The 23,601-nt window shown below is 43.5% G+C and overlaps 2 protein-coding genes across 5 annotated transcripts in view; one reads left to right on the top strand and one right to left on the bottom strand.

The window, feature by feature from the left end:
* Positions 1–2,775: 2,775 nt before the first annotated feature.
* wnt10b (wingless-type MMTV integration site family, member 10b) overlaps positions 2,776–23,601 on the bottom strand; it is a 24,783-nt gene continuing 3,957 nt past the window's right edge. The window contains exons 2-5 of one of the 4 annotated variants that reach the window (XM_085145656.1): positions 17,122–17,224; positions 5,176–5,438; positions 4,557–5,008; positions 2,776–4,452 (exon numbers count right to left, since the gene is read on the bottom strand). In XM_085145656.1, the coding sequence (XP_085001782.1) occupies positions 3,952–4,452; positions 4,557–5,008; positions 5,176–5,438; positions 17,122–17,224 (1,319 nt within the window). In that variant the 3' untranslated portion in view covers positions 2,776–3,951. Of the gene's footprint in view, positions 4,453–4,556; positions 5,009–5,175; positions 5,439–6,080; positions 7,554–8,343; positions 8,450–17,121; positions 17,225–23,601 lie in introns of those variants that run through there. The other 3 variants (XM_085145655.1, XM_085145653.1, XM_085145654.1) reach the window with 3 other exon arrangements.
* wnt1 (wingless-type MMTV integration site family, member 1) lies at positions 8,879–13,900 on the top strand. Its single transcript, XM_085145657.1, has 5 exons — positions 8,879–9,010; positions 9,248–9,353; positions 11,376–11,629; positions 11,830–12,095; positions 12,204–13,900. Exons 2-5 carry the CDS (start codon positions 9,253–9,255, stop codon positions 12,693–12,695), a joined length of 1,113 nt encoding a protein of 370 aa, XP_085001783.1. The 5' UTR covers positions 8,879–9,010; positions 9,248–9,252; the 3' UTR covers positions 12,696–13,900.

The following is a 23,601-nucleotide window of genomic DNA, read 5'->3' as shown; positions in this document are numbered from 1 at the left end:
TCTCTCATCGCCCGGCGACTTGTTAAAAGCCAGGAGCTGCTGTCTCCAGCTCTGAAAAGTTACTGTACGCACCATCACCTTACAGCTTATTTGAGGCTTATCTTGTTTTCTTGAGGAACATCAAAGAATAATAAATAGTTTGATAGCGCTATTCCCACTATCTCACATATGACGTTTTAGAGGGCCCAAACCAGTTTTAAACGAGAGCCTGCAGGCAAGCACGCGTGAATAATTAAAACGGGAATCATCTTAATGAATAAGTAAATGGCTGACTGTAACAGGATGCCAAGTGATACTTCCTGGCAGTGTTTCACAGATAATGAGGTGACAGGAGGGGACAAAAGCATAGACTGAATCGATGTTGCAGTTGGTTTACCTTTGAGCATTATTTTATTTATTAAAAATGTCAAATATTTCTATGGCTTTTTGGCACCTATGCTATTTAATGAGATTGCTTCATGCATGTGAGTCCAAACCACTGCAGACTCACTTCCCTCATAGTTATAAGATGTTTTTCTTCTTTTCTGTAGCCATCTCTTTAAAATAAAAAAAGGTTCTGAATGAAGTTAAATAAAACCAAACCTGGGGTCGATGCCTTCTCTCTTTCTTGTTTTATGTCATGCACTTTTGCATTGTACACTTGCAAACTCACTGCACTTTGAAATTAAAGGACATTTAAAAAAAAGAAAGAAGTCGCCTAAAGAAGAAGCCAATGTGAACAAACGACACTCCTTCAAACCGGCTCTGCAGCCATAGGTGAGCCCAACATTTGCCTCATTCCTCCTCCGTGCTGTGTGCCAGTCAGTGGTCCAGTAATAGATGTGTTTATCAATTCAGCGGTGGAGGCAGCGAGGAATAAAGAGGGGAGCAGATGTTTGCAGCTGCAGACCAGATTACGGGGTGGAGTGGATGGTGGGGTGAGCATGCAGGAGTTTGTGTGCGCGGGGAGTTTGGAGAGGGTTACAGGGGGGTTAAAGCGGGCCCGGGTGGTGGCAGGAGAGGTAGGGTGGGGAGTTATGACTTAAGGGAGCCTTTCCTCTGAAGTGTCTGCCAGCGTGCACCCCAGCAAACACAATCACAAGTCTCGTTGGTTCTGCTAGCTGAACTAATGAGGGCCTGCACGTTGAGGGCAGGGGCTTTGATGTTCTGGGTAGCTGGCTCCTTGTGTTTTCTCTCCCGCTCTCCTCTGCCTGTCCCACATCAAAAATGAAAGGGGAGTTGAGAAGCAGATGTTTCGAGGCATATATTTATACAGAGTACACTTTATTCACCCCGTTCGCCACACTCGATTTGTCCTTTGCTTGTGCATCTCTGCCGTATGTGCAGCAAAGATCTATCTCGCTATCTTCATATCCAACTAAACACGCTAAATCGCCTTATTTATACATATAATCATGCTGTCAGTCAAAGTGGGTAACTTTTATCTCTCCTTACTTCCTCTCTCTCTGCCTGCCTCTCTTTAATTTCAGCCCAGTCTGGATGTCATTACTGCAGGGGGGGTGGGGGCAGTCAATGTGTTGCTATGTATGTGTCTCTGTCTGCAATGATGAAGGGGCGAAGTAAGTAAGAGAAACAGAGCGAGAGAGAGAAAGCAATCCCAGGCTGTCCACCAACCTCTGTCTCACACATGGTTAGAAACAGTGACAGGAAATTCCCTTTCGCAGCAGCTCCAGGGTGAAATGATAAAGGAATGAAGAAATCCAAACCAGAAATCCAGGCCCTTATCATTCCATGGCTCTTCGCTGTCTCCTTTTTTTTTCTTTTACTCCTTCTCTAAATACCAAAAAAGATCAAGTGCTCAATTCAGCCACTGGCGCTGTCATTCCTTCGGAGTTCAGGGATATTTACCAAAGTCCATGCAAACAGGACTTAATTGGCATTAAATCCTATGTGGCAAAAAAAGCTTTTCCCAGCAGGCCAAGCATGGAGACGGTTTGGATTATCTAAGATATCGAGGAATGCTGCTATCATAAATCGAGTCAAGTGGCGACAGGAGCGTTTTGCTAAATCTACAGTTCATTTGTGCACAACAACGTGCATGTTTTTGATTGAGCGTCGGGTGCCAGCGTTCCTACATGTCTTGCTACGTAAACCAACCCATGCAAGCATTTATGTGCATGTGTTTATATTTGTGTAGTCTGTCTCCCAGGTAACAGGGATACAGCGTCCCCAAATCACGTGGTTCAACAAGTCCCTTCCTTGGCTATGAACTCTGGACAGATGATCCCCTTAGATGCTCGCACAGCAAAGACTGGTATAATCACCCCCATTCTCTGCTCTCTTGATGCTTCTCTCCAGTAATAAAAGTCATACTTTAAGGAAACAATATCCTGCAGCCATAAAAAGTCCTTCTCTCAGCATGAAGTGGCCATAAAAAAGGCTCTCACCTCCCAAATCTGTAGTGCACAGAGCCTACCCCCCATTTACACAGCAACAGACGCACACGCATTTAAACGCACGCACACCCTTCAGCGTCATTTCAGGACTAAAGTAGGTCCATCTCTCACTTTGACATGTAGTACATGTGGGAAGAATCTAAGGAGTGCTCAGACTGATGAAACGGACAAAAGCAAGCACGAAATATTAAGAGCCACAATTTCATAGGAAAGTGACACAAATCACAGTACAGTCATACCCAAGAGAGAGCATTTTTGCTGCCACAATAATGATACAGAGTCATAAAAAACATGACCACTAGCAACCATTCTCATGAAGTGGTTACTATTGTTACCATTATATAAATATATCAATCTGAATCATTAGTCGTACAATCTGAGATGCACGATCTGATATCCTCGTGTTGGTGTTGTTCCCAGATCATCATACTAAAGGTTGTTCCAGGATCAACATTGCAAGTGACCAATCAGAATGTTGTGATGTCATACTTTTGCGACTTCAGGAAAAACCGGCGTAAAACAAAAAACTGTACTTAAGCTGCGAGAAACCGCCTTTGTCTGCCGATCAACGAACCCTAACCCTGACCCTTTAATAAACGCTAAGCAGAATTGATATTGTCCTTGCAACATTGGAATTTCATAAATGCACGAATGGGTTGGTGCGCAAAAGAATAACGTCACAATAATGTGATTGGTCACTTGCAATGTTGAACCTGGAACAACATTTTCATGATGATCTGGGAACAACACCAACACGACGATATCAGATCATCCTCTAGAGATTTGAGGGATCTTCCAAATCGGATGTTGCTTCCAGTTTCCCATCTTGAGTTTTACAAGTGTACAAATGAGCATCTGAAAGTCCTGCATGTGAGAAAGCGCTGTGTCAAATTCATTCCAAAAAAAAATTGTCTTCTTTGATCAGTAAAGAGAGATTGTGAGACAAATTAGTACTTTTCAGAGTCACACATGAGGATTATTTTGGTGCAAATGGAGAAAGAAAACGAGACTGTTCTGTCTGCACACTGCTTCACCATGCTGACCACATGGCCACCATCAATCTGTCATTCACTGAAAAAAGACAGGCTCTAGTACAATATTAATATGAATAATAATACATTTACAATTATAGACATACACATTCAAATAAACTGTTACTGTACAATAAGATGAGTCAGCTTGTAGACACTGAAGCTCCTCTGCTGTTGCTGTTCTTTCTTTTTCTTTGTGGGTCTCAAACGATGAAGTATGGGCCATTTTCATGGCTGAAAGGCCAGCGTCTAAACAGACCATGGGAAGACAAATGACATGAGTCACCTCTTCAATCTCTGACTTGGCATTTCGAGAATAACAGCGTCTACAAAAAGAAAATAGATCCCAGATGATGGACTTAAAAAAAGAGGGTGGGTGGGGGGGTAAACAGGATCTCTGGGAGAGTTGCACAAGGAGCAAAAACAAAAGCTCGAACAACATGAGTGGGCGAAGGGACGGGCTCGCCGTCTTGAGTCCTGGATGAGTAAAAGCCGCTCGAACTACGGGGGGAACAGACTGACGTCTACTTGCACACGTTGACCCACTCTGTGTGACGACACTCCTCGCACAGCACGTAACAACACCAGTGAAATCTGCAATTGCAGCGCTCGCTGCGTGTCTGTTTCAGGATGTTGTGTCCACGGCCGCAGCACAGCGAGCCGCAGCTGTCTGTGCTGTAGCTCGTTTTGTTGCAGATGCGTCCGTGCGTTCCCGGAGAGTCTATGGACGCGTCGTGCTCGCAAAAGTCAGGAGACTTCTCAAAGTACACCAGCTCTCTGGACATGATTCGACGACGTGCTCCGCCGAGACCCCCTTGGGTTCCGCTGGCGCCGTTTTCTGTCCGAGGGTTGAAAACCCCATTGTTCTTGTTCTGAGAGTTGACAAAAATGGCTGTCAGGAACTTCTCTTTGAGTATGGAGCCCACAAGACGGAACTCTGGAGATACGTGCCAGCAGGTCTTAAACTGGCAGCTCCCTGATGTGCCGTGACATTTGCATTTCCTTGTCATGTTGTCAGTCACTATCTGTGTAAAGAATAACACTGTAAGCAAACTCCAACAACAACCAAAATGATCATGAGTGAGTGCTGAAGGTCGGAGGGACAACAGCTGAAAAGCCCAATATTCACCTGTCGTCCCACACGGTTGTTATGTATCCTCATGCGGGCGTGGATATCTCTTGGAGACCCCCGGGAGTCGAGCCAGTCCCTGGAGAAGCGATCCCCGAAACGGATGTCATGACTGCACCCCCCCCACTCCCAGGTGTCTTGCATAGAGCTCAGCTCATCCGGTAGGGGCTTGAGAAGGGCTGAGGGGTGGGCTGAGTGCAGGTTAGTGGGCAGGCCGCCATGATGACCATTCAGCTCTGAGGGTAATGACCGTGTTAAGTCGACGCCCGCCCCACCCTTCTGAAGCGTCTGCAGCTGCAGCTGTGTGAGTTTCAGCCGGATCTTGTCATCGTCCTGGCGACGCTTGGCCTCGCAGCCACACCCCCGCAACTTGCCCATGCTGCAAGCCGAGGCCACAGAGTGAGCCACGCCCGCCGCCAGCAGGGCCAGAGAGAAGGCGCTCTCCCGAAAACCTAGGAGCAAGAGGAACACACTCAGAGAGGTTGAAAGCATAAAGGCTGCAGCTCTAAAAACGTCATTTACCTGTGTGCAGCACAATCTGTATTCTCATACCTGCACTTTTCTACCATAAAGCCCAGGATCACATACTGACTATCATTAGCCTGCCTCAGACTCTCACCCCTGTTGAGGATGGAGTTGTGGTGCGGCAGCTTGCCAAAGCCCTCCAGCGAGGAGCAGTTCCAGCGCTGGTCCCGGAGTTGGTGCTGGCATTCATGGATGGCCACTTGGATCCCCTGCAGAGCAGATGCTGTCACATCAGGGTTCCTCACACACATCCGCATCTGACGTTTACTGAGGCCTGCCAGCCTGAGGCACACAGAGTTAGGGGTTAGCACTGGATCTCCTGCCACCTTCAGGCTGAGGATATCATTACACAGCACCCTGCAGGGAGAGTGGGAGAAAGAGTGGGGGAGTGAGATGGTGTGTGTGTGTGTGTGTGTGGGGGGGGGGGGGGGGTCGTTGGAGATGGTCAACAGTTCATTAGTCAAGCCCAGAGGAATATGAGGCAATGGGAGGGGGTGCAGTACACTTAAGAAAAATACAAACCCAATAAATAATTAAGAGAGATATGATATGATTGATTCTTTATGGGAAATACACCTACCAATAAAATGCGTCCAAAAGTATTTGCTGCACTGTTTCTGCTCCAGTGTCAGTTCGTTAAAGGAGGGAAAATATAATTCTAAACAGATTATCCCGCTGAGAAATATCAAAAACAGATTTAATGGCCAAATGCATCTTATAAAGAAATAACGAGACTGAAAGTGAAATCACTTTGGAATTATTTTGACTCGTTTAAAGCTAAAGCACTCAATTAACACTTGCACTTTTTTTTAATTTAACTTTACACGAAACCAGACTTCGACATACAATGACTAATAATTCGTTTTTAATGTTTTTTTTTTTTTTTAATAGCTAAATTATTCATTTGAATAGTAACCTATGCAAAGAACTTCCCGCAACTCTGCCGAATCTCGTGCAGCCACCGTCTGCAATTCTCCTGGCGCTCTCAAGTGCACTTACGTGATTGCAGGTGACATAAGTGCTGCTGCCAAAATCAGGAGTTGGTCCCAACGGAGTTTGTTTGATAGCTCCATTTTGTTGTGCGTCTTTCGCGACGTGACATTAAAACACTGGTAGTGATGGTCCGCGTCGAATAAGAAAATCGAAAGGACGATGTCTGCAGTATTATCGATGCACCGCCAAACGACCGAGGAGTGAAGACGGAGAACAGAGGAGGTCGGAGGAGAGAATAAAGTGGAGGAGGAGGGGGGAGGAGGGGGGTGAAAGAAAGAGGGGAGGGGAGTAGATGCCTCTACAGGCGGCTGTTTGCAAAATATTGGCCAGGATGAGAACTGGATCACCAGTTGATACTTTAATTATTCGATAACGGGATCATTCACCCGAGCGTAAAATGACGTCTCCAACATTTTACGCACAAGCACTTTGCAAGCATTGCGGGACAGGGATTTCGAATTAAGCAGGTATTTAGAAATACTGGATCCAATGATCATATTTATAAGGATAAAAAAACAAAACATATTTATATATGCATGTACTTGTTCCTACTCTCTGTTGCTGTGATGGGAGGAATAAGGTAATTTGGTCCTACATTTCGGGGGAGAACACAGAAATCCTCGATGAGAGGAAATATGGAAACTCAAGGAAGATTTTGTTCATAAAGCGCTGAGTTATTTTAAATAATGAAGGGGGAGGGGAGAGCTGCTGGTTCCACTGTACGACAGGGAGGCAGCAGCAGGCAGGCGGCTCCGCTAACAGACCCTCCAACAATACTGTTTTTAAGTCTTGTGCTCCCCCTTCCTCCCACCTCCATCAGAGCGGCTGTGCCTCATTGTTGTGCTTGAAACAACTTCACATTGTCAATCTAAAGTCTTTATTTCAAAGCAACGAAAGAAAAAAAATGGCTAGAGTAACAGACTGTTATTTACAACGTTGTGCAATTACGACCTCCGACAAAACTCTAATGACAAATGATTTTTAGGGATTCAAAAGAACTGACAGACTAAAACACCTTATTGGAGACAACATATCTATTAAAATTATTTTCTATGGTCACTGTTGAGTAAGCTTATGTAGCAAGTTGCCCGGGCCTTCAGTGTGAACGCGAATCAATCGCTATATCGATCCAGGTTATCCAAAATGAAACATAACATTGCTGCTGGGAGCGAAAGGTGCTTGTGTGCTACTTTCATAAAATTAAGTTAAAACCCCCCTCGAACACGGTTCGCTTAGTGACACCAATTCATCTAATCTCCTTCCATTCCCTAAGCTGCAGCAATGAAAAGTGCATTAGCATTCTGCCTTGGTGTGTATATCTAAGTGGCTTAAAAAGTGATTTGAAGTTGATTTGTATATAAAAGGCCCCCTTTATCCGGATTGAAGCTCTAATCTGCTCGGTGTCGCATGACTGCTCCAGGAAACCCGTTTGAGCAAATTCATATAAGGCTCGGGTAAAAACGTAGGGTGGCTGTCATTAAAGCCTTTTTCTCTCTTTTTTCTTTAAAGCCTACTTCCTTTTACTGTCATCTGAGGGAGAGACAGAGAGGTGCAGAGGAAGGGAGAGAGATTACTCAACCTACAACCTCTGCAATGACTAATGTGGAATATGCAAATTAGCAGATAAATGTCACAAAATGAACCAATATGGAGAAGTTTGGGGACATTTAAGCTTGCTCCTAGTCTGGGGTTTGATGGAGATGCCGCAAAGTGGCTCAAGCTGTGATTACACTGGGTTACATTGCGTCGAGGGAGGTCTGCAAGCCAGATGTTTGGACTGGTTTTTATCCTTAGTCGTCCCCCTCTTTTCCTGGTTCATCATACATCAAACTTCTGATTGGAGGCCATATTTCATGTCTTCCGTGTTTGAAAAATATTTAAGTAGCCCAGCAGGCAGTGTGAGTTATAGGACAATTACGAGCTTATTATTGCTTCTGCAAGCATTCACGTTTCGCCGTGCGTGTGCGCGTTCGCTCTTAGATGATAAAGACGGCTGATAACACGTTTTATTGAGAAGAAAGTAACCTTAAGGGATAACAGTCACTTTTAAAAATACATATATATTATTTACATGTAATAATGAATCAACTCGATCTGTAGGAGTTTAAGTGTGAAAAAAAGAACATGTGCAGAAATGGCCTTAGTCACTGCACATTTTGAGAGCGCATTTGGAGAGAGGAGGAGATGCGGTTAGGGAGTAGGCTAATCCAACCACCGGGTAAAAAGGGCAGTTTCAGATGGCTCATATTGCGCTGTAACTATACTGTACCGTGACACCAGCTTTGAGCAGCGGCGAAGCACCAAAGCGGGCGCACCCACAGCATCTGTACCAACTCATCACTGCTCCAGGGCTCCGGGGGAACTTCTCTCAGCAAGACTGGATGCGGAGGCTAGCTGCGCGGTCACTGAAAGGGGAAGAAAATACTTTCAGCCGTACACGTTTACAGGGAATCGATTCTGTGATGACCGTGAGATTCCACAATATGCGTAACACCGTGGACTGCCCTGCTTTTCTCTCCCTCTCTCTCCCTTCCTTTCTTTTTTCTGCTCAGTTGTTTCCTTATTCATTGTGCGCCCTATGAAGAGCATTAACTATCCCTCCCTCCAATCCTATTGAAAAGGCTCCGAAAAAAAAAACAGGGAGATGAGAGCAGCAAATCCCTTTTTTATTCCCCTCGTAGCGCTCAATAAGAGAAGAATGTGTTGCCTATCAGTCACCGAGGGGATCAAGTCTTCGGAACTGTCCCACGCGTTCAATGCGCCGTGCAAAGCATCACTGAGAGAGACAGAGTGAAGAGGACTGCAGCAGCAGCAGCAGCAGTAGCATCCTGCCCGGACACCTCACAGCAACCTGTCTCCACTCAAGAGCCATTTAAGTTAATTAGGACTTCCCGGCGTCTCTCACCTTTCAAGTCCTCTCCTCGGATTGTGGCGTGGTGAGTATATCCAACCTGCTCATTTTCAAAACTCAGAACTCAAAACTCAAGTTGATCATTAAGATAAAAGTGACACAGTATGTTTGCATGTTTGGAACAAGAAACAAAAGGTGTTGTATTTTCTTGTTTTTTCTTGTTTCTTGTTTTTTCATATATATATATATATATATATATATATATATATATATATATATATCACCAAATAATGACATTCTCCTCCTCATTTTTGAACCGAAGTCACGATGAGGAGTCTGGCGCTGCTGTTAGGGGTGAAAGCCGCTTGCATCCTCTTGGTGTCTTCGCTCTCGGGCACGGGGGCAGTCAACAACAGCGGCCGGTGGTGGTGAGTTGAGCAGATACTGATGATGCACTAATCGCGTTATGCCACTAGAAAACCTCATCCGCAAAGTTAAGTGCCAGCTTATAGGAGCCCTCTGGAAAAAAAGGGCGTTTTATTGAGTTGCCACATTTCGTGCAGCTTGATCGAAATAATGTGTTAGTTTTGGAGCCGCTCGCAGCTTCTGTTTGAAAAAAAGAAAAAGAAAAAAAGAGCAACCATATAGGATTGATGCTTAATGCTTCCAGGTTGCTCTACGTGAGCGAAACAGCCCCAAAAAACATTTAGGGTGTTTTTTTCCCCAGTCTTTAATTTATTGTGCCTCCAGTGAAATTAACCACAGCACACAGTTTAACAATAAAATAATTACATAATAATTACAGCGTTTTTATTTGCGGTTGATTTAATTCCCTCTCTCTCGCTTTCTCTCTGGCTCCTTTTTTGGACACTGCGGTTTGAACACGAGACAAGATTTTTCAGTCCAGTGTGGAATAAATTGAATATAGATTTAGACGGTTCTTTTTATTTGTTTTTTGTTTGTTTCTTGTTTCTTGTTTTCCCGGGACACGTTGATCTAATACTGGATATAGTTAAGCGATCATAAACTTTGCGGCAACGGGACAGAATTTTGATTTTTAAAACCAAAATAAAACCGGATCCGTATAGCTTCGCACATTTTCTTGTTTTTAACAAAGAACTGTGGGTTAGGGTTTGTTGAGGTAACGATTCAACAAACGGTTTTTGCGGTTTTATTAGATGGATAAGGTTTTCGCACAGTGGCAGTGCGCTTTCAAGCATTTGAAATCTCAGCTGGCATCCAAAAGACGCCTAGAAAGCACACACACACACACACACACACACACACACACACACACACACACACACACACACACACACACACACACATCGCTGACTTTGTGAATTAAGAAAATATTCAGAAGATGAGATTATCATTTAAGTTCCCAGGCCTCTCACCGCACCACTGTCTGGGTCAAACCTCTAACAGGCCCGCAGGCTCGCCCGCTTTTCCGGATGATAATGCTGAACAGCAAAACGCCGCCAATACACGACACATGAATGAAAAATGTTGACACATAAACCACAGAAAATACCAAATAAAGTGGAAAATTACACAGCCTGTGTGCTGAAACGCTAAAAGTGTTCTAAAACCAGCAAAATGGGTGCATTTAAACCCCGTTCAGTGATCCAAGATTTGGATAAAGCTGAAGACGCACAGGTGCCACGTTTGGGCACAAATATGGACACGACACTTAAAAAAAGAAAGAAAAAAAAGCAACATCTCTCTCTCTCTATGCTATAGTAATAAATAATTACAGTTATTTGTTTCTATATGCTGTGGATGACAGCATTTTTATAGCTTTTTAAATATTTGGCACACAGGGGTGTTTAAAGGCCTAAGTCTTAACGACATTTTGACAGAATGGACATATTTTTAGCTGAAGTTGCACCTTAAATCACATTTGGAGGAACCTTGTATGCTTATATGTGATTTAACATATATGTAGGGAATCTTAACTGTCAAGCTAATAACATTAATTTGATACTACACAGATAAGAAATCTGTCAATTATTGTAATCCTTTATTATTATTATTATTATTATTATTATTATTATTATTATTATTATTATTATTATTATTATTATTATAACATAATGGATCCTGAGTATTTAGCAGACTAATGTGCTTACATATTCTAATTGTGAAACTGACAAGTAATCGCAGCCGGTCCAAGTTTTTATGAAGACATAAAAATAGCTTCATGTTATCTGCCAAGAGTGAAATATACACTGTTAGTCAGAGACAAAGTGTCTTCTCATGATCTTGGAACTGAATGTGAGACTCTGTTTATTACTTTAGCACATAATGAAAACTGTAATTTCAAAGGAGCAACACTCATTGGATGCCAAGAGCCATCAGTTAATGAGTTTAGAGGGTCACCTATAGAGCTTCATGCATGAACTGCCAGCTACTTGACTCTGAATTCCCTTGTCCTTATGTTGCGCCAGGGGTATTGTCAATGTGGCTTCCTCGTCCAACCTCCTCACCAATTCCAAGAACGTGCAGTTGGTCTTGGACCCGAGCCTGGCCCTTCTGAGCCGTCGCCAGCGCCGGCTGATTCGGCAGAATCCTGGCATCTTGCATGCCATCGCCGCTGGACTGCACACTGCCATAAAGGAGTGCAAGTGGCAGTTCCGCAACCGCCGCTGGAACTGCCCGACCACCCACAGTCCAGCAGTTTTTGGCAAAATTGTCAATCGTGGTGAGCCCCTCTTGTCTTTCTCACCAGGAAACATTTGGACAATTTTGGACAGGATGTAACAGAATCGCTTGTACGCGTTTGAAAGGCTTTGTCTGTAAATGATTTCCAATTTTGAGCAAAAAATTTAAAAAAAAAGGCAAATATGAAGTCCAAAACGCTGGACATGGTTCTGATGGGAAGTTTTTATGTTGTTTCTTCAGGTTGCCGAGAGACCGCATTTGTATTTGCCATTACCAGCGCAGGAGTGACCCACGCTGTGGCTCGTTCCTGCTCAGAGGGGGCCATTGAGACGTGCACATGTGATTACCGCCGCCGAGGTCCTGGAGGACCAGACTGGCACTGGGGGGGCTGCAGTGACAATGTGGATTTTGGCCGGATGTTCAGCCGTGAGTTTGTGGACTCCAGTGAGAGGGGCAGAGATCTGCGCTACCTCACAAACCTGCACAATAACGAAGCCGGCAGGATGGTAAGACTTGCTTTACTCGTCTACTAAGACTGTTTGTCCGAGTTCTACTTGAAATGAATGTATTAATGAGTGAGATATCCTGAGTAATCTTTGGTCTTCCTTTCTCAGACTGTGTCGTCAGAGATGCGTCAGGAATGCAAGTGCCATGGCATGTCTGGCTCCTGCACAGTGCGCACCTGTTGGATGCGCCTGCCCAGCTTCCGCACAGTGGGAGACTTTCTCAAGGACCGGTTTGACGGCGCATCCAGAGTTGTTTATGCCAACAAGGGCAGCAACCGCGCCTCTCACCGAGCCGATCCACGCCATCTAGAGCCCGAAAACCCAGCTCACAAACCCCCTTCGTCTATGGATCTTGTCTATTATGAGAAATCACCCAACTTCTGCTCCTACAATGGCAAAACAGGCACTCTGGGAACATCGGGGAGAACGTGCAACAGCTCTTCTCCGGGCCTGGATGGCTGTGAGCTGCTATGCTGCGGACGTGGGTTTAAGTCCCGGACTGAGAGCGTGACCGAACGCTGCCACTGCACATTCCACTGGTGCTGTCACGTCAGTTGTCTGAACTGCACCAGTACAAGGACGTTACATCAGTGTCTATGATCAAACATGGGCACCGGGGCACTCGTGTGCTTTAAGATGTTAGGCTGAAGCTGGAAAAGGTTCAAGGCGGGTAAACTAATACAGGGAAATTCTGGCACAAAAATTCAATCAGTGTTTTTAAACTTAGGAGAAAGGGAAAAGCACAAGTATGTGAACAGGGTATAGAAGGAGTGTGTGTCTTACTCTTTAATACTTAACCTTAAGTAAATTAACACTTCAACGATACTTGTAGAATGCGAATTGTCCCTCAAGTGTTTACATGCTAGATAAATAGGAGCAAATGGACAAAAGGATGTGGTGGAGAATTGATCGTTGTAACCAGGTACCACTAGGGCCTTGTTTCTCCCCAACAAAGGGCAGAAACTGGACACAATGTTTCACAGATGTTTCTGTGGCCACAGAGCCACAAACATATGCTCTCATAAACTGGCGAGGACCTCTAACAAGAGGAAGCTTATTTTAAAAAAAAGAAAAAAAGAAATCTGTGTTTTGTTTTCTCTTGCTGAAGTTTGGCGTCCCTCCCATGAAACCGGCTGAAGTTTATCTCCCTGGATGGGATATCTGTTCCACGCTTGTGTACTTAGGAATTGTATGCAACCCAACCACTTCTAGTTTCCCTGCCACATTTGCCCATTTTGTTTAGATTTCTCCAGATCTGAATTCACCTCAGCCACATGTACCACTCCAGCTTGCAACAGGATGGTCCTTATTGTACATGAGTAGGAGCAGGGAGCACAGAAACCAAGTGAGTGAATCTTACTGAGGCAATGTAATCTGAATGTATTATCAATACACTGAATATCACGACGCGATTTAAGCAAATCTGAGGGATCAATACGGAAAATATCATAAAACAATGAATAGAAATGTGACCAATATACAAATTTCCCACAAATGCATGCAGGAAGGATTAAAATATTGCAGGTTAAAGTAGGCAAATGGTGCGTTGTTGTTTTTTTTTCTCAAGGTAGGTTGAATGAAAATATTTTAAAGAATACAGACTAAAAAACAAACTGTGTATCAGCTAAGAGGACCAAAATCTGTAAATATTAAAATATCTGATTATATTTATAAAGATGTCACTTGTATGTTTTCTAAATGATTTATGTGCCTGTCAGTGGCTGGAGAATATGCTATCATTAGAGTCAGGTCAGAGGATGTTTTCATCGTTTGCCTCTTTCTATGTAGGTGTAATGTAGCGGATTCTTGATAGAAAAAGACTGTTATCACTTCTTTGCTTATTTTCTGTAAAAAAACACTCATGTTTGGTCATGCACTGAATATTTCCCTTTTTTTTACTAGTGTAAATATATAAAATATTTATTTCTGAGGATTTTTATACTGTTCTAGAGAGTAAGAGAATACTTTTCTTTTAGATTTTAATCAGAAGACTTAGGTTCCAGTTGGTTTTGTACTGTACGATAGAAGAATAAAGTCTATATTTTCAATTAAGCTGCCCTTGTGAATGTGTCAACATTACAACCGTTATGTGTGTTGTGTTTGCTGTATTCGAGAGAGTTTCGACTATGGACCGAGCCAACATATAAGCCTGTCCCTGGGTGTCCTTTGCTTAATCCTATTACCACCACCAAAGCAGCCTCTTTCTCCAGCTCCACAAAACATCCCTGCATCTGTGCGACCAACCACAGAGACCGACTGTTTATCTGCCCACATACCTTATTTTATACAGTATATGAGTTGCTTCATTTGCTTAAGGCCTGAAAGAAATATGAAAAACTTCAACACCTGGCAATGTAGCTAACCGCAGGAGTTTGGAAAGCGTCGCACTTCTCAGTTCACCACAGAGAAGGAGCAATCAGGGTCATCCGGGAAGGGCAGAGTGGAGGAAAAGCAGTAACATGCAGGGATGAGAGTGCTTCTGAATTAGCATCGTATTACAGTGTAGATTTAACAGGGGTTTGTGGGCTTGTGGCATAAAATTAGAGAAAACATTATAAAAAAGAAGAAGAGAATGGCTACAATATTACTTATGTGGAAGAACAGATCAGAGTGAACTGAAGTAAAATACTGCAGATTCAGAAGTAAAGTGAGGAAATGTCTATAAATACAAAAAAACAACAAAAAACTAAGTGATTAGAAAAAATGTTGTTGACCTGTACATAAGTAAAGCTCTGTCTTCTATCACTGCAAAACAGGGGTTAACACACCAGAACATGATATGGTTTACTGTGTAATAACTGACAAACTGAGAGAAAAGTCAGGAGCTGACGGAGTGAAAACACACACGAAACGAGGCAAATCTGGCTGGAAAGAGAAATAATCAGCAATCATGGGCAGACAGAAACAATAGAAAGTAAAAGTGGTTGATTTTTCTTTTTTTTTCAGAGTTCAAATCCCAGGCATGAGAGTGAGGTGGGAGAGTTGGTGGAGAGTGAAGTGGAGGGGGCGCTGCCTGTGGGAGTGCTAAGGAGTCAGTGATAATTAGCTCAATTAGTGACAAAGGCAGTGTAATAAATACCGACTTAGTGTCTGGGTCCCTGCTGGCCTCTCCCTGCGCAGCCTGCGATGTGGCTCTAGCCTGACGGACAATTCATTAAACTGACAAAATACCCCACCGTCCAGGCGTGACGCAGCGAGTTAGCCCCCTACAGGCCCAGCTCATTGTTCTAATTGTCTGGCCTGGAGTCACTTTGTGGCCGCCTCCTCTTTCACCCACCCCGCCTTCACACTCTGCCTTCAGAAAACCCATGGAGTTAATGCCACTACCTTACTCTGCAAGTAGGTGATCGGCAGGTTGGAAAAAAAACAGTAAGAGTTCCTTGGGGTGGGGCTGCTGGGAGGGGGGTAGGCAGTGGGATTAGCGAATGGAGGTTGCCTGGGAGTGCTGGGAGCAGCACTGATCGGAATGTAGGAGAGATGAGTCCAGAAGCTCGGATGTGGGACAAAGCGAGAGTTAATAAGGAAAGATTGAAGGGGCTGGCGACAATGGGCTGCCACCCGAGTCGAGATGAAATTGCTTCCGAGGATTATTGGGAGAGGGTGTGAGCGTTGTAGGGTTTTTGTGTGAGTATGAGTTTAGTTGGGTATTTGTGTGTTTGTGCTGCAGTGTGTGTGCAGGGGTAGGGGGAGCGCTGGATTGATGGCTGCCCCTCTGGTTGGGGAGCAGGGGACCAAGGAAGGCTAACCGGCTGTTCCCACAGTCTGTTCTGCTGTAGCCACCTTTGACACACGGAGCTGTCAGGCGGCAAGCAGGCAGCTATGGGGTATGGTATGGTGAGAGGGGCACAAACAAAAACAACAGCTCCGCTACACAAAAGTCACTCGCTTTATGGAAGGCCGGTGGAGAAGCGCAGACTTGGAGGAGGGAAGGAGGACAGGAATGTGTGACAGGGAGGATTAAAAAAGGAAAAAAAGAAATAGAGATGGTACAAAATCGTACGCTTGAGTCCCATTTTGGTTTTGGTTCCTGCCAGCTACTGTTTTGCCAATATATGGAGATAATAATAATGCGCTGACATCCAGTCGCAGCCTGCTCATAAGTGAGATACGTGACGCATCGAAACGTTAGTTCCTTTACACTTTGTGCCCGTGGCTTGCTCATGGTTACTTTTTCCGTCGCTGTAAATTCGCTTTCTATTTTTATAAAACAAAAAAGTATCTCTGGGTAGTATCATAACAGGCCGCAGCAGGCTAAAGGGTGAAGGTCAATGGGGCAATTTTGCTAATTATGTAACTCGACAACGAGAATTAAAACTGCAACTGACCTGACAGCCACGAGAACACGTGCACAAATCCAGCAAGCATGCAAGAAACATGGCACACTGAAGGCACAGCAGCTTCATATTAAAATTCCTGCTACAGCTAGGAAAAATGTTTGGCCTGTTGGGTGGAGTTGGCTGTTAATTCGAAGGCAGCATGATAAATAATTTATAATTGGGGTGGGCCACGGCACTGAATGAAAGGCTGTTTACAGTGCTCGTGATTGACAGTGCGGTGTGGCATGAGTCTGGCACGCAGTAGCGATTTGATTTCTGTGCTCGCTCCATCTCATTGTAATCCCAGCATTCAATTATGGGTCAATTTTAAATTAATTCGGGGCATTGTTATTATAGGGACACCCATATCAAGCTTGTGTAATAATCAGAAGAATTGAGTTTGGTGCCATTAGGCGACCACAGGGGTATTATGTAACAAATGTGCAATTACAGCTTCGTCACTCGGATATTAAATAAAGAATTCAGACTTGCAGAAAACTACCAAGTGGATTAATAGCGGTCAGTGTAGTGGGTCAAATTTACTCAGATTCAATTCAGGATTCTAGGAAGTGCTAAAATATAAGAGTGTGTGTGCGCATGTGTTAAGTTTGTGCACACAGTCGAGCCAGTGTGTGCGCGTGTGTGGGTGTGTGGATGGCAGCTGGGAGGCAGACACGGTCCAGGAGAAGAATCATCCCCTAGCAACTGACCTTTTCGCCAGATGGCAGCTCCGGAGTAACAGCCACCCAGCATCACAATGGCTGTGGCCTCCTAACATCTCCATCACTTCATCATCTTCTGGCCTTCCACAACCTGTCACACAGGAGAGGAGGGAAGGTTAGATTCACCCCAGCAAAAATACAAGCTCGAGCGTCCTGTTTGTGCGCTTCGGTTCCAAAACATCGCTTTGAGCCTGCGTTCGCTTGTTCCCATGTTTCTGGGGTGTGCGGTGGGCCAGTGGAAGGCATGAGAAGAGGACTGATTTAGGAGAGACACGGCGAACGCTCGCTGCTGTCCGCAAACTTTGAGACACTCTCAAACCACTGTTTTCCGTTGTTGGGTTTTGTGCACATAGTGAATCAGGGTGGGAATGTGGACAGACCACTCGACCATGGTGAGCAATCAGTATGATGTCTGTGGTCAGGCTCAGTGCCCCTATGGACTGAGCTGGAGAACTAGCCCTTCAGTTAAGGTGGGAGGGATATAACTGTGCAGCATGTATATATATATATATTTATACACACACACATATATGTGTGTGTGTATAAAAGTGTATTGGGGTCTGTGTGTGTTTAATAGGCCAGCGCTCTTCACACGTGTATAAAAATGTTTTCAATTGCAGCCTCCTGCATGTGAACACACATGAATGAATGTGCTTGGGGTGATAATATATTTTGAGCTATCAACACGCTCACACGCATACGCACACTGCAGGGCCTCTGGATTGTCTTGGCTTGATGGCTTTTTCTCTGCTGGCCCATTTTTTGTTGATATTAAATTCTTTGCAAAACCTCAAAACTCCTGAGACGAAAACCTCAACACCGTGGAACATCACCTCTAACTAAACACCAAAAAAGTGTCCCTAAGTTCATCTAAACCACTGACGTCCAGCTTTAGGTACCATTTGAAATGATTCTGAGACCCATTATGGAACAAGAAAAAGTAAAACTCTCTCGTTACACATCTGTGAATGGTTAACCTGGCAAAGCCAGATATGTGACAACAAACAGATAAAGCGCCATGTCAGACTGCGTCCCGCTGAAATTAAGCGTTTCAGATGGAAAACTGTGCGTCAGAGTGCGACTTTAAACCGCGCCGTACTCCAGGGGAGACAATATGCTAGCAAACACTGTAAGAGCTCCCGTAAACAGAGGCGTAATGATAGGGAAAGACTTTGGGAAAGGACAACCAACAGTCGAATTTGTTTACAGACATCTGACAATGTACGGGTACAGCGCAGCAACATTTCAGCTCCGAGATCCACATGAAACATGAGCACAAACTGTGGTGGAATCCATGTGACACAACATGAGCCTGCGCATAATTTCACCTGTCAGCGTGGATGAAGCACACATTGGGTTAAATCAAACAGACAAGCCAGTGATCAACTGTCCGCTGCTGGATTTCTTTGACTTGCCTAAGTGCGAGATCTGATCGAGCACGGATGGAGTAATTTACTGCTCTTCACTTAACCAGATGAGTCAGCTCGTTTTATTGTCTGCAGGCCATTGTCTGAGGCCCAGCATGGCCTCATTCGAAACAATAAACAACACTGAGACATTTTTGACGGCATGTGCTAATTATCTCTGTTCTAGTAATACTCTCGGGGACAAAAAGAAGAAGGGCCCTGCTTTTGGTTTTAATTCCGAGCTGTGTTTTACAGCGACAGTGGGCGAGCGCTCCGGCACTGACACAGCAGCAGAGGAATGTTTATTTGCTGCAGTTTAGGAGCTGGGTGGCTTGCAGGAACTATGACACATTCCTGTGTCACCGGCTATCCCGCTCACAGACACACGTTGACATTCACACATTGGCGCCCCATGTGTTCATTCACAGCTACATACAGAGACATAAACACACACAGCTATTCCTTGCCATTGTGTTTTACCCACGTCAACAAAACGTGGCACCTCTGGGTTCGGAAAGCGTGCCCAATCTGCATGCTCATTCACTTACTACTTGGTATGACATGCCTTACTAGGCCTAACACTTCCCCCGTGTGTAACAGAATGCATGTGTGGCAGTCGTACAGTGACTTGAAGATGAATTATTCACAGCTTACTTCAGCGCTACAGGGGACCGCTGCCCACAAAGTCTGCTAGCGTGCACGTGTTTGTGTTACGTGTATGCGTGCACTTTTGGTGTTTGTGTGGCTGGCTGAGCGCACCTCTCCATCTTTCCCTCTGCAGTCCTATCCATTATCCCCAGCATCTGGCAGCCAAAGCCTGTAAAGAAGACATTTCTCTTGGCAAGTGTTTTTTAAAGGCAGTGACACAGGGGACAGCCAACCACAGGAGCCACACATCTTCCAATCTACATTCATACTGAAAACTGCTTGCATAAGAGAACCGCCCCAGTCTCCTTCTCTTGCTCACTCGAAACAAACACACACATTCTCTCATCGTGTCACACTTAAAACACACACAAGATACTACTCCCACCCGCTTCTGTCTCTCTGCAATATATTCACCCAACCTTTGAGGCCTAATCACTTCCAGAGCCACAGCTATCCTACAAAATGTGCCAGCAACCTTTCAATACTTTTTACACTCTGAAAAGGTCCTCGGGGGCTTTTAAATGCATGTCATTTTATTGCTGATTGTAACGTGTTGGTTTAGAGACATCTTCGTGACATGCAATACCCAAGGTGCAAATTTAAATGAAGATAATTGAGCTTTAAATGTCATCGTTTGGCATGAAAAGGCCCTGAACCAACAACGCCGTCTTGAATATCGAAAGAATAATTACACCCTGAGAACACCTGAATGTGACCTTGCTCGACACTCATCTGCTCCATAAACACATTCTTAGCATAAGTGAAATGGCACAATAAGAGCATTAATTAATACCACATGTATCGTGTCGCTTGTTGAGGGTACAGCTGCAGTGAGGAGCTTCTCTAAACAGCAAGCATGTGGGAAGACACTTTTGCTTTACTTGGCGCTAGTCGCAATGTTTTCTGGCGTCTGGATCTTTTCGAACACAAATGGGTGTGTTAGCTTGATGGAATAATGATTCTGATTTTGATGGGCTACCAGCTACCCATCTTTCTTGCAAACAGATGATTCTGATCATAAATCTTCTGGGAGAGAAACAGCTTTGTTTGACAGCAGCTTGATTCACTTTTTAGAAGATGGATGACTTGTGAAAACCTGCAAGTCAGGTGAATTGCTGTTTTCCCTACACACTAGCCTATGTTTAAATCTGTGGAAGTGTACTTCCATGGAGACCTTGGAAAATAAATGTTAAAGGCACATAAAGGAAGATAAACATATCCGCCTGAAGAAACTGAACCAGTACTCTTGACCTATCGTGTCTCTGAGGTGGTTCTGTGGATTGGACGCTCTCTGATTGTGACGAAATAAAAGAAAACAAACTTGATGGTTTTCCTATGATTTGTTCAGCGTGAATGCACAGATGTCAAATGTGACGGCTGAGCACATCCTGGGTTAGAATACATGTCTGAACTAGTCTTTGAAACGAACCTCTGCACTGAGGCACAACGTGAGAAAGCTAAGAATAACATGTCTTTTTTTTAGTGCTGTGTATACATAGGTCATCTGTTATGACGAATGCTTTAAGACAGTAAGTACCCTTAAGGAACAAAAGCCATTCTAATCATGTAAGCATCAATGAGCTGTGCTGACCTGGAAATTGATAAACGCTGCCATCTAGTGACGACATTTCCAAATTACAAGCTTTAATTTGGTTTGTTCAATTAACTTGATAATATTCTGATAATATAATTCGCCTGACACTTAAACTTGCTGGTACCAGGTTGGACCCCCGTTAACCTTTAGAACTACCTTAGATTTTCACAGCATAGATTCAACAGTGGATAACTAAAGGCATTTTTGCCCATGTTGACTTGATAGCATCATGTCAATGAAGCTGTCGTTGACATGATGACAGAGATTTCCTGCACATCCATGTTGGCGATCTCCTGTTCCATCACATCCCAAAATTGCGCTATTGAACGTAGATCTGGTGACTCTAAAGCGTATTTGAGTGCAGTGAGATGATTTGAACTTTAACATCTTATCCTACTTGAAGCAGCAATTAGAAGGTGGGTACAGTGTGGCCATAAAGGGATGGACGTAGTCAGCACCAACAAGGCTCATCAAGATTTTTCTAATCTTCTACCGTCCAATTTTGGCGGGTCCGTGTGAATTGTAGTCTCAGTTTCCTGTTCTTAGCTGACATGAGAGGCACATAGTGTGGTCTTCTGCTGCTGTAGCCCATCTACTTTTGCATTGAGATGCTCTTCTGCATAGATAGATAGAAAGATATTTAATTTATCCTAAAATTAATTTTAGTATAAATTGGATAGTCTACAATAAAAATAAGACTACAGTGTGAGGTAGCTCAGAATTTTATATACAACAGTGATCAATTTAGCAATGAATGCTTGGATTTGTAGTGCAAATGGTCATCATAAATAATATGTACTTTATACATCCCAGAAAGAGAACCAGGAAGGTTTGATACAGAAAGGTGTGTTCACCTGTCGCAACCTGTTGTACAGCTTCACAGAGAACAGGTGGTTCTCTGAAGAATTCTTAATGGCAGCCAGCAAACATAAATCTGAGAGAGAGTAAGCTGCTGCCTCAGTAATGTGGAATGGAGTGGGTGTGGTGTGATGGAGAGCAGTTTGTTCAGTGACCTCCTGTCTCTCGCTGACTCAAACACCCCCAGATTCTGATTCCAGTCTTGTTGATTAGTTTTTTCATCTGCTGGCATCTCTGGCACTGATGCTGCGCCCACAGCAGACAGCAGTGAAATACTCACTACCACAGACTGGTGGAAGATCTCCAGTATCTTGTTTCACGCATTGAGCCTCCCCAGAAAATAGAGTCTGGTCATCCTCTTCTTGTACACAGCATCACGGCTGGTCCTCCAGTCCACGTTGTCATTCAGTGAACTCCCAAACACCTGTAGCTGTCCACTGTTTCCACCTCACCAGCCATGTTTTTAATGGGCTTATTCACAGTTTTCCTCCAGGGAGTCAACCACCATCTCCTTCATCTTACAGACATTCAGAAGGAGGTGATTTCATTCAGGAGACAGGACTGTCTCTATAGTGCTAACCAACTTAACCACAATGAAGTTAGCTATTAGTTAACAGAACAGTATCCAAAATGTCTTGATGACTGTGAAAAGAGCAGGCTAAAACAGGCAATTGAAAACGTAAATAAATCAGTAGGATGACTTATTTAGCTGTAAAACATTCATATCTATTAAAAGAGGGGTTGTTAATTTATTGCCCGAAGCTCCTTCTCCTTGGAGAACTGCTACAGTCTGCACTAGCCGGCTATGCTAAGGTAAGCTAGTAACCTTCCTGGAAGCAGCTTTAAAAGACAAAATGTCCCAAGTAGATCACGTTTTTTGCAGATAGTTAACACAAACTGTCTGCAAGGTATCTCCAAAATGAGCTCACTCTGAGATCAGCTCAGTTTTATAAAGCAGAGATGTTTAGCTAGATAATAATTCATATTCAGCTGCACTGTCAAACAATAACAATAAAAATAACAAAAATAAAGGTTAGACTAATTAATAGTCACATTTATATTAATTAATTAATTAATTAGTCATCGTAATGTTAACACAGATTAATTATGTGTCTGAATTATATATATTATATAAATAATGAAAATAGACAGCTGTGGTGATTTACTGGAAGTGTGTAAGGTGGGTAAAAACGTGATAAATAACCATAATAGAGAATCAAATGACAGTGCTGACTGAAAACTTCCTGTTGAAGACAGGTGGCATTTCTTTGTAAATTCACTATAAGGCAGAGTACTCGCTCAAGTATTGTAAGCAGACTGTTTTCTCAGAATTGTGCTGCACACCACAGATATATGATGTTTTTCAGGTAATTTTCCATAAAGAGCTTGTGCACTGATGCACGGAAGCATTTTTGATGAAATCAAAACCATTTTTAAAGCATTCAAAATACTGCGCTTGGTTAGTGGACATGATGATGTAGTATTTGTCTTTTCCATTTAAAAGCTGAAGATTACAAAACTAATGAGAGGAGAACTAAGAAGTGGTTTTGAAGGGTTAAAGTGACAAAAACTCCAATAATGACACTCTGCACTCTTCTTCAACATAACAACTGCCTTCATCAGAGAGTTTATGGGTGCAATGACATTTGCCTTTTTTTGTTGTTCTGCTTTTATAGCAATATCCCTCAGTATATAGAGAGCTTCGCAGTTTTTATATAAAATAATAACTTATATTAACTCATATAACTTAATCAGTACACATCAGAGCATAATCTATTTAAGTTAAAAGATAACTTACCAACAATAAGTTCAAATCTTGTTTATTACTTTTAACATTAGTTTACAGAAAAACATCTATACAAAACATTAACTACGGGATTATTTAATCCTTTGCACTTAAACATTTTTAACACACATACTGATTGTTTGTGTCATGTTATTATTTGTATAGTTATAGTGTCG

The sequence above is a fragment of the Neolamprologus multifasciatus genome, chromosome 20, assembly GCF_963576455.1.
Source record: "Neolamprologus multifasciatus chromosome 20, fNeoMul1.2, whole genome shotgun sequence".
Lineage (NCBI taxonomy): Eukaryota > Metazoa > Chordata > Actinopteri > Cichliformes > Cichlidae > Neolamprologus > Neolamprologus multifasciatus.
The sequence above is the reverse complement of the archived record's forward strand: the minus strand, read 5'-3'. Positions and strand labels throughout refer to the sequence as shown.

Coding starts and splice junctions, on each gene's coding strand:
- wnt1 (XM_085145657.1), top strand. CDS start 9,253: ATGAGGAGTCTGGCGCTGCTGTTAGGGGTGAAAGCCGCTTGCATCCTC. Junction 9,354..11,375: donor AACAACAGCGGCCGGTGGTG/GTGAGTTGAGCA, acceptor ATGTTGCGCCAG/GGGTATTGTCAATGTGGCTT. Junction 12,096..12,203: donor ATAACGAAGCCGGCAGGATG/GTAAGACTTGCT, acceptor TTCCTTTCTCAG/ACTGTGTCGTCAGAGATGCG.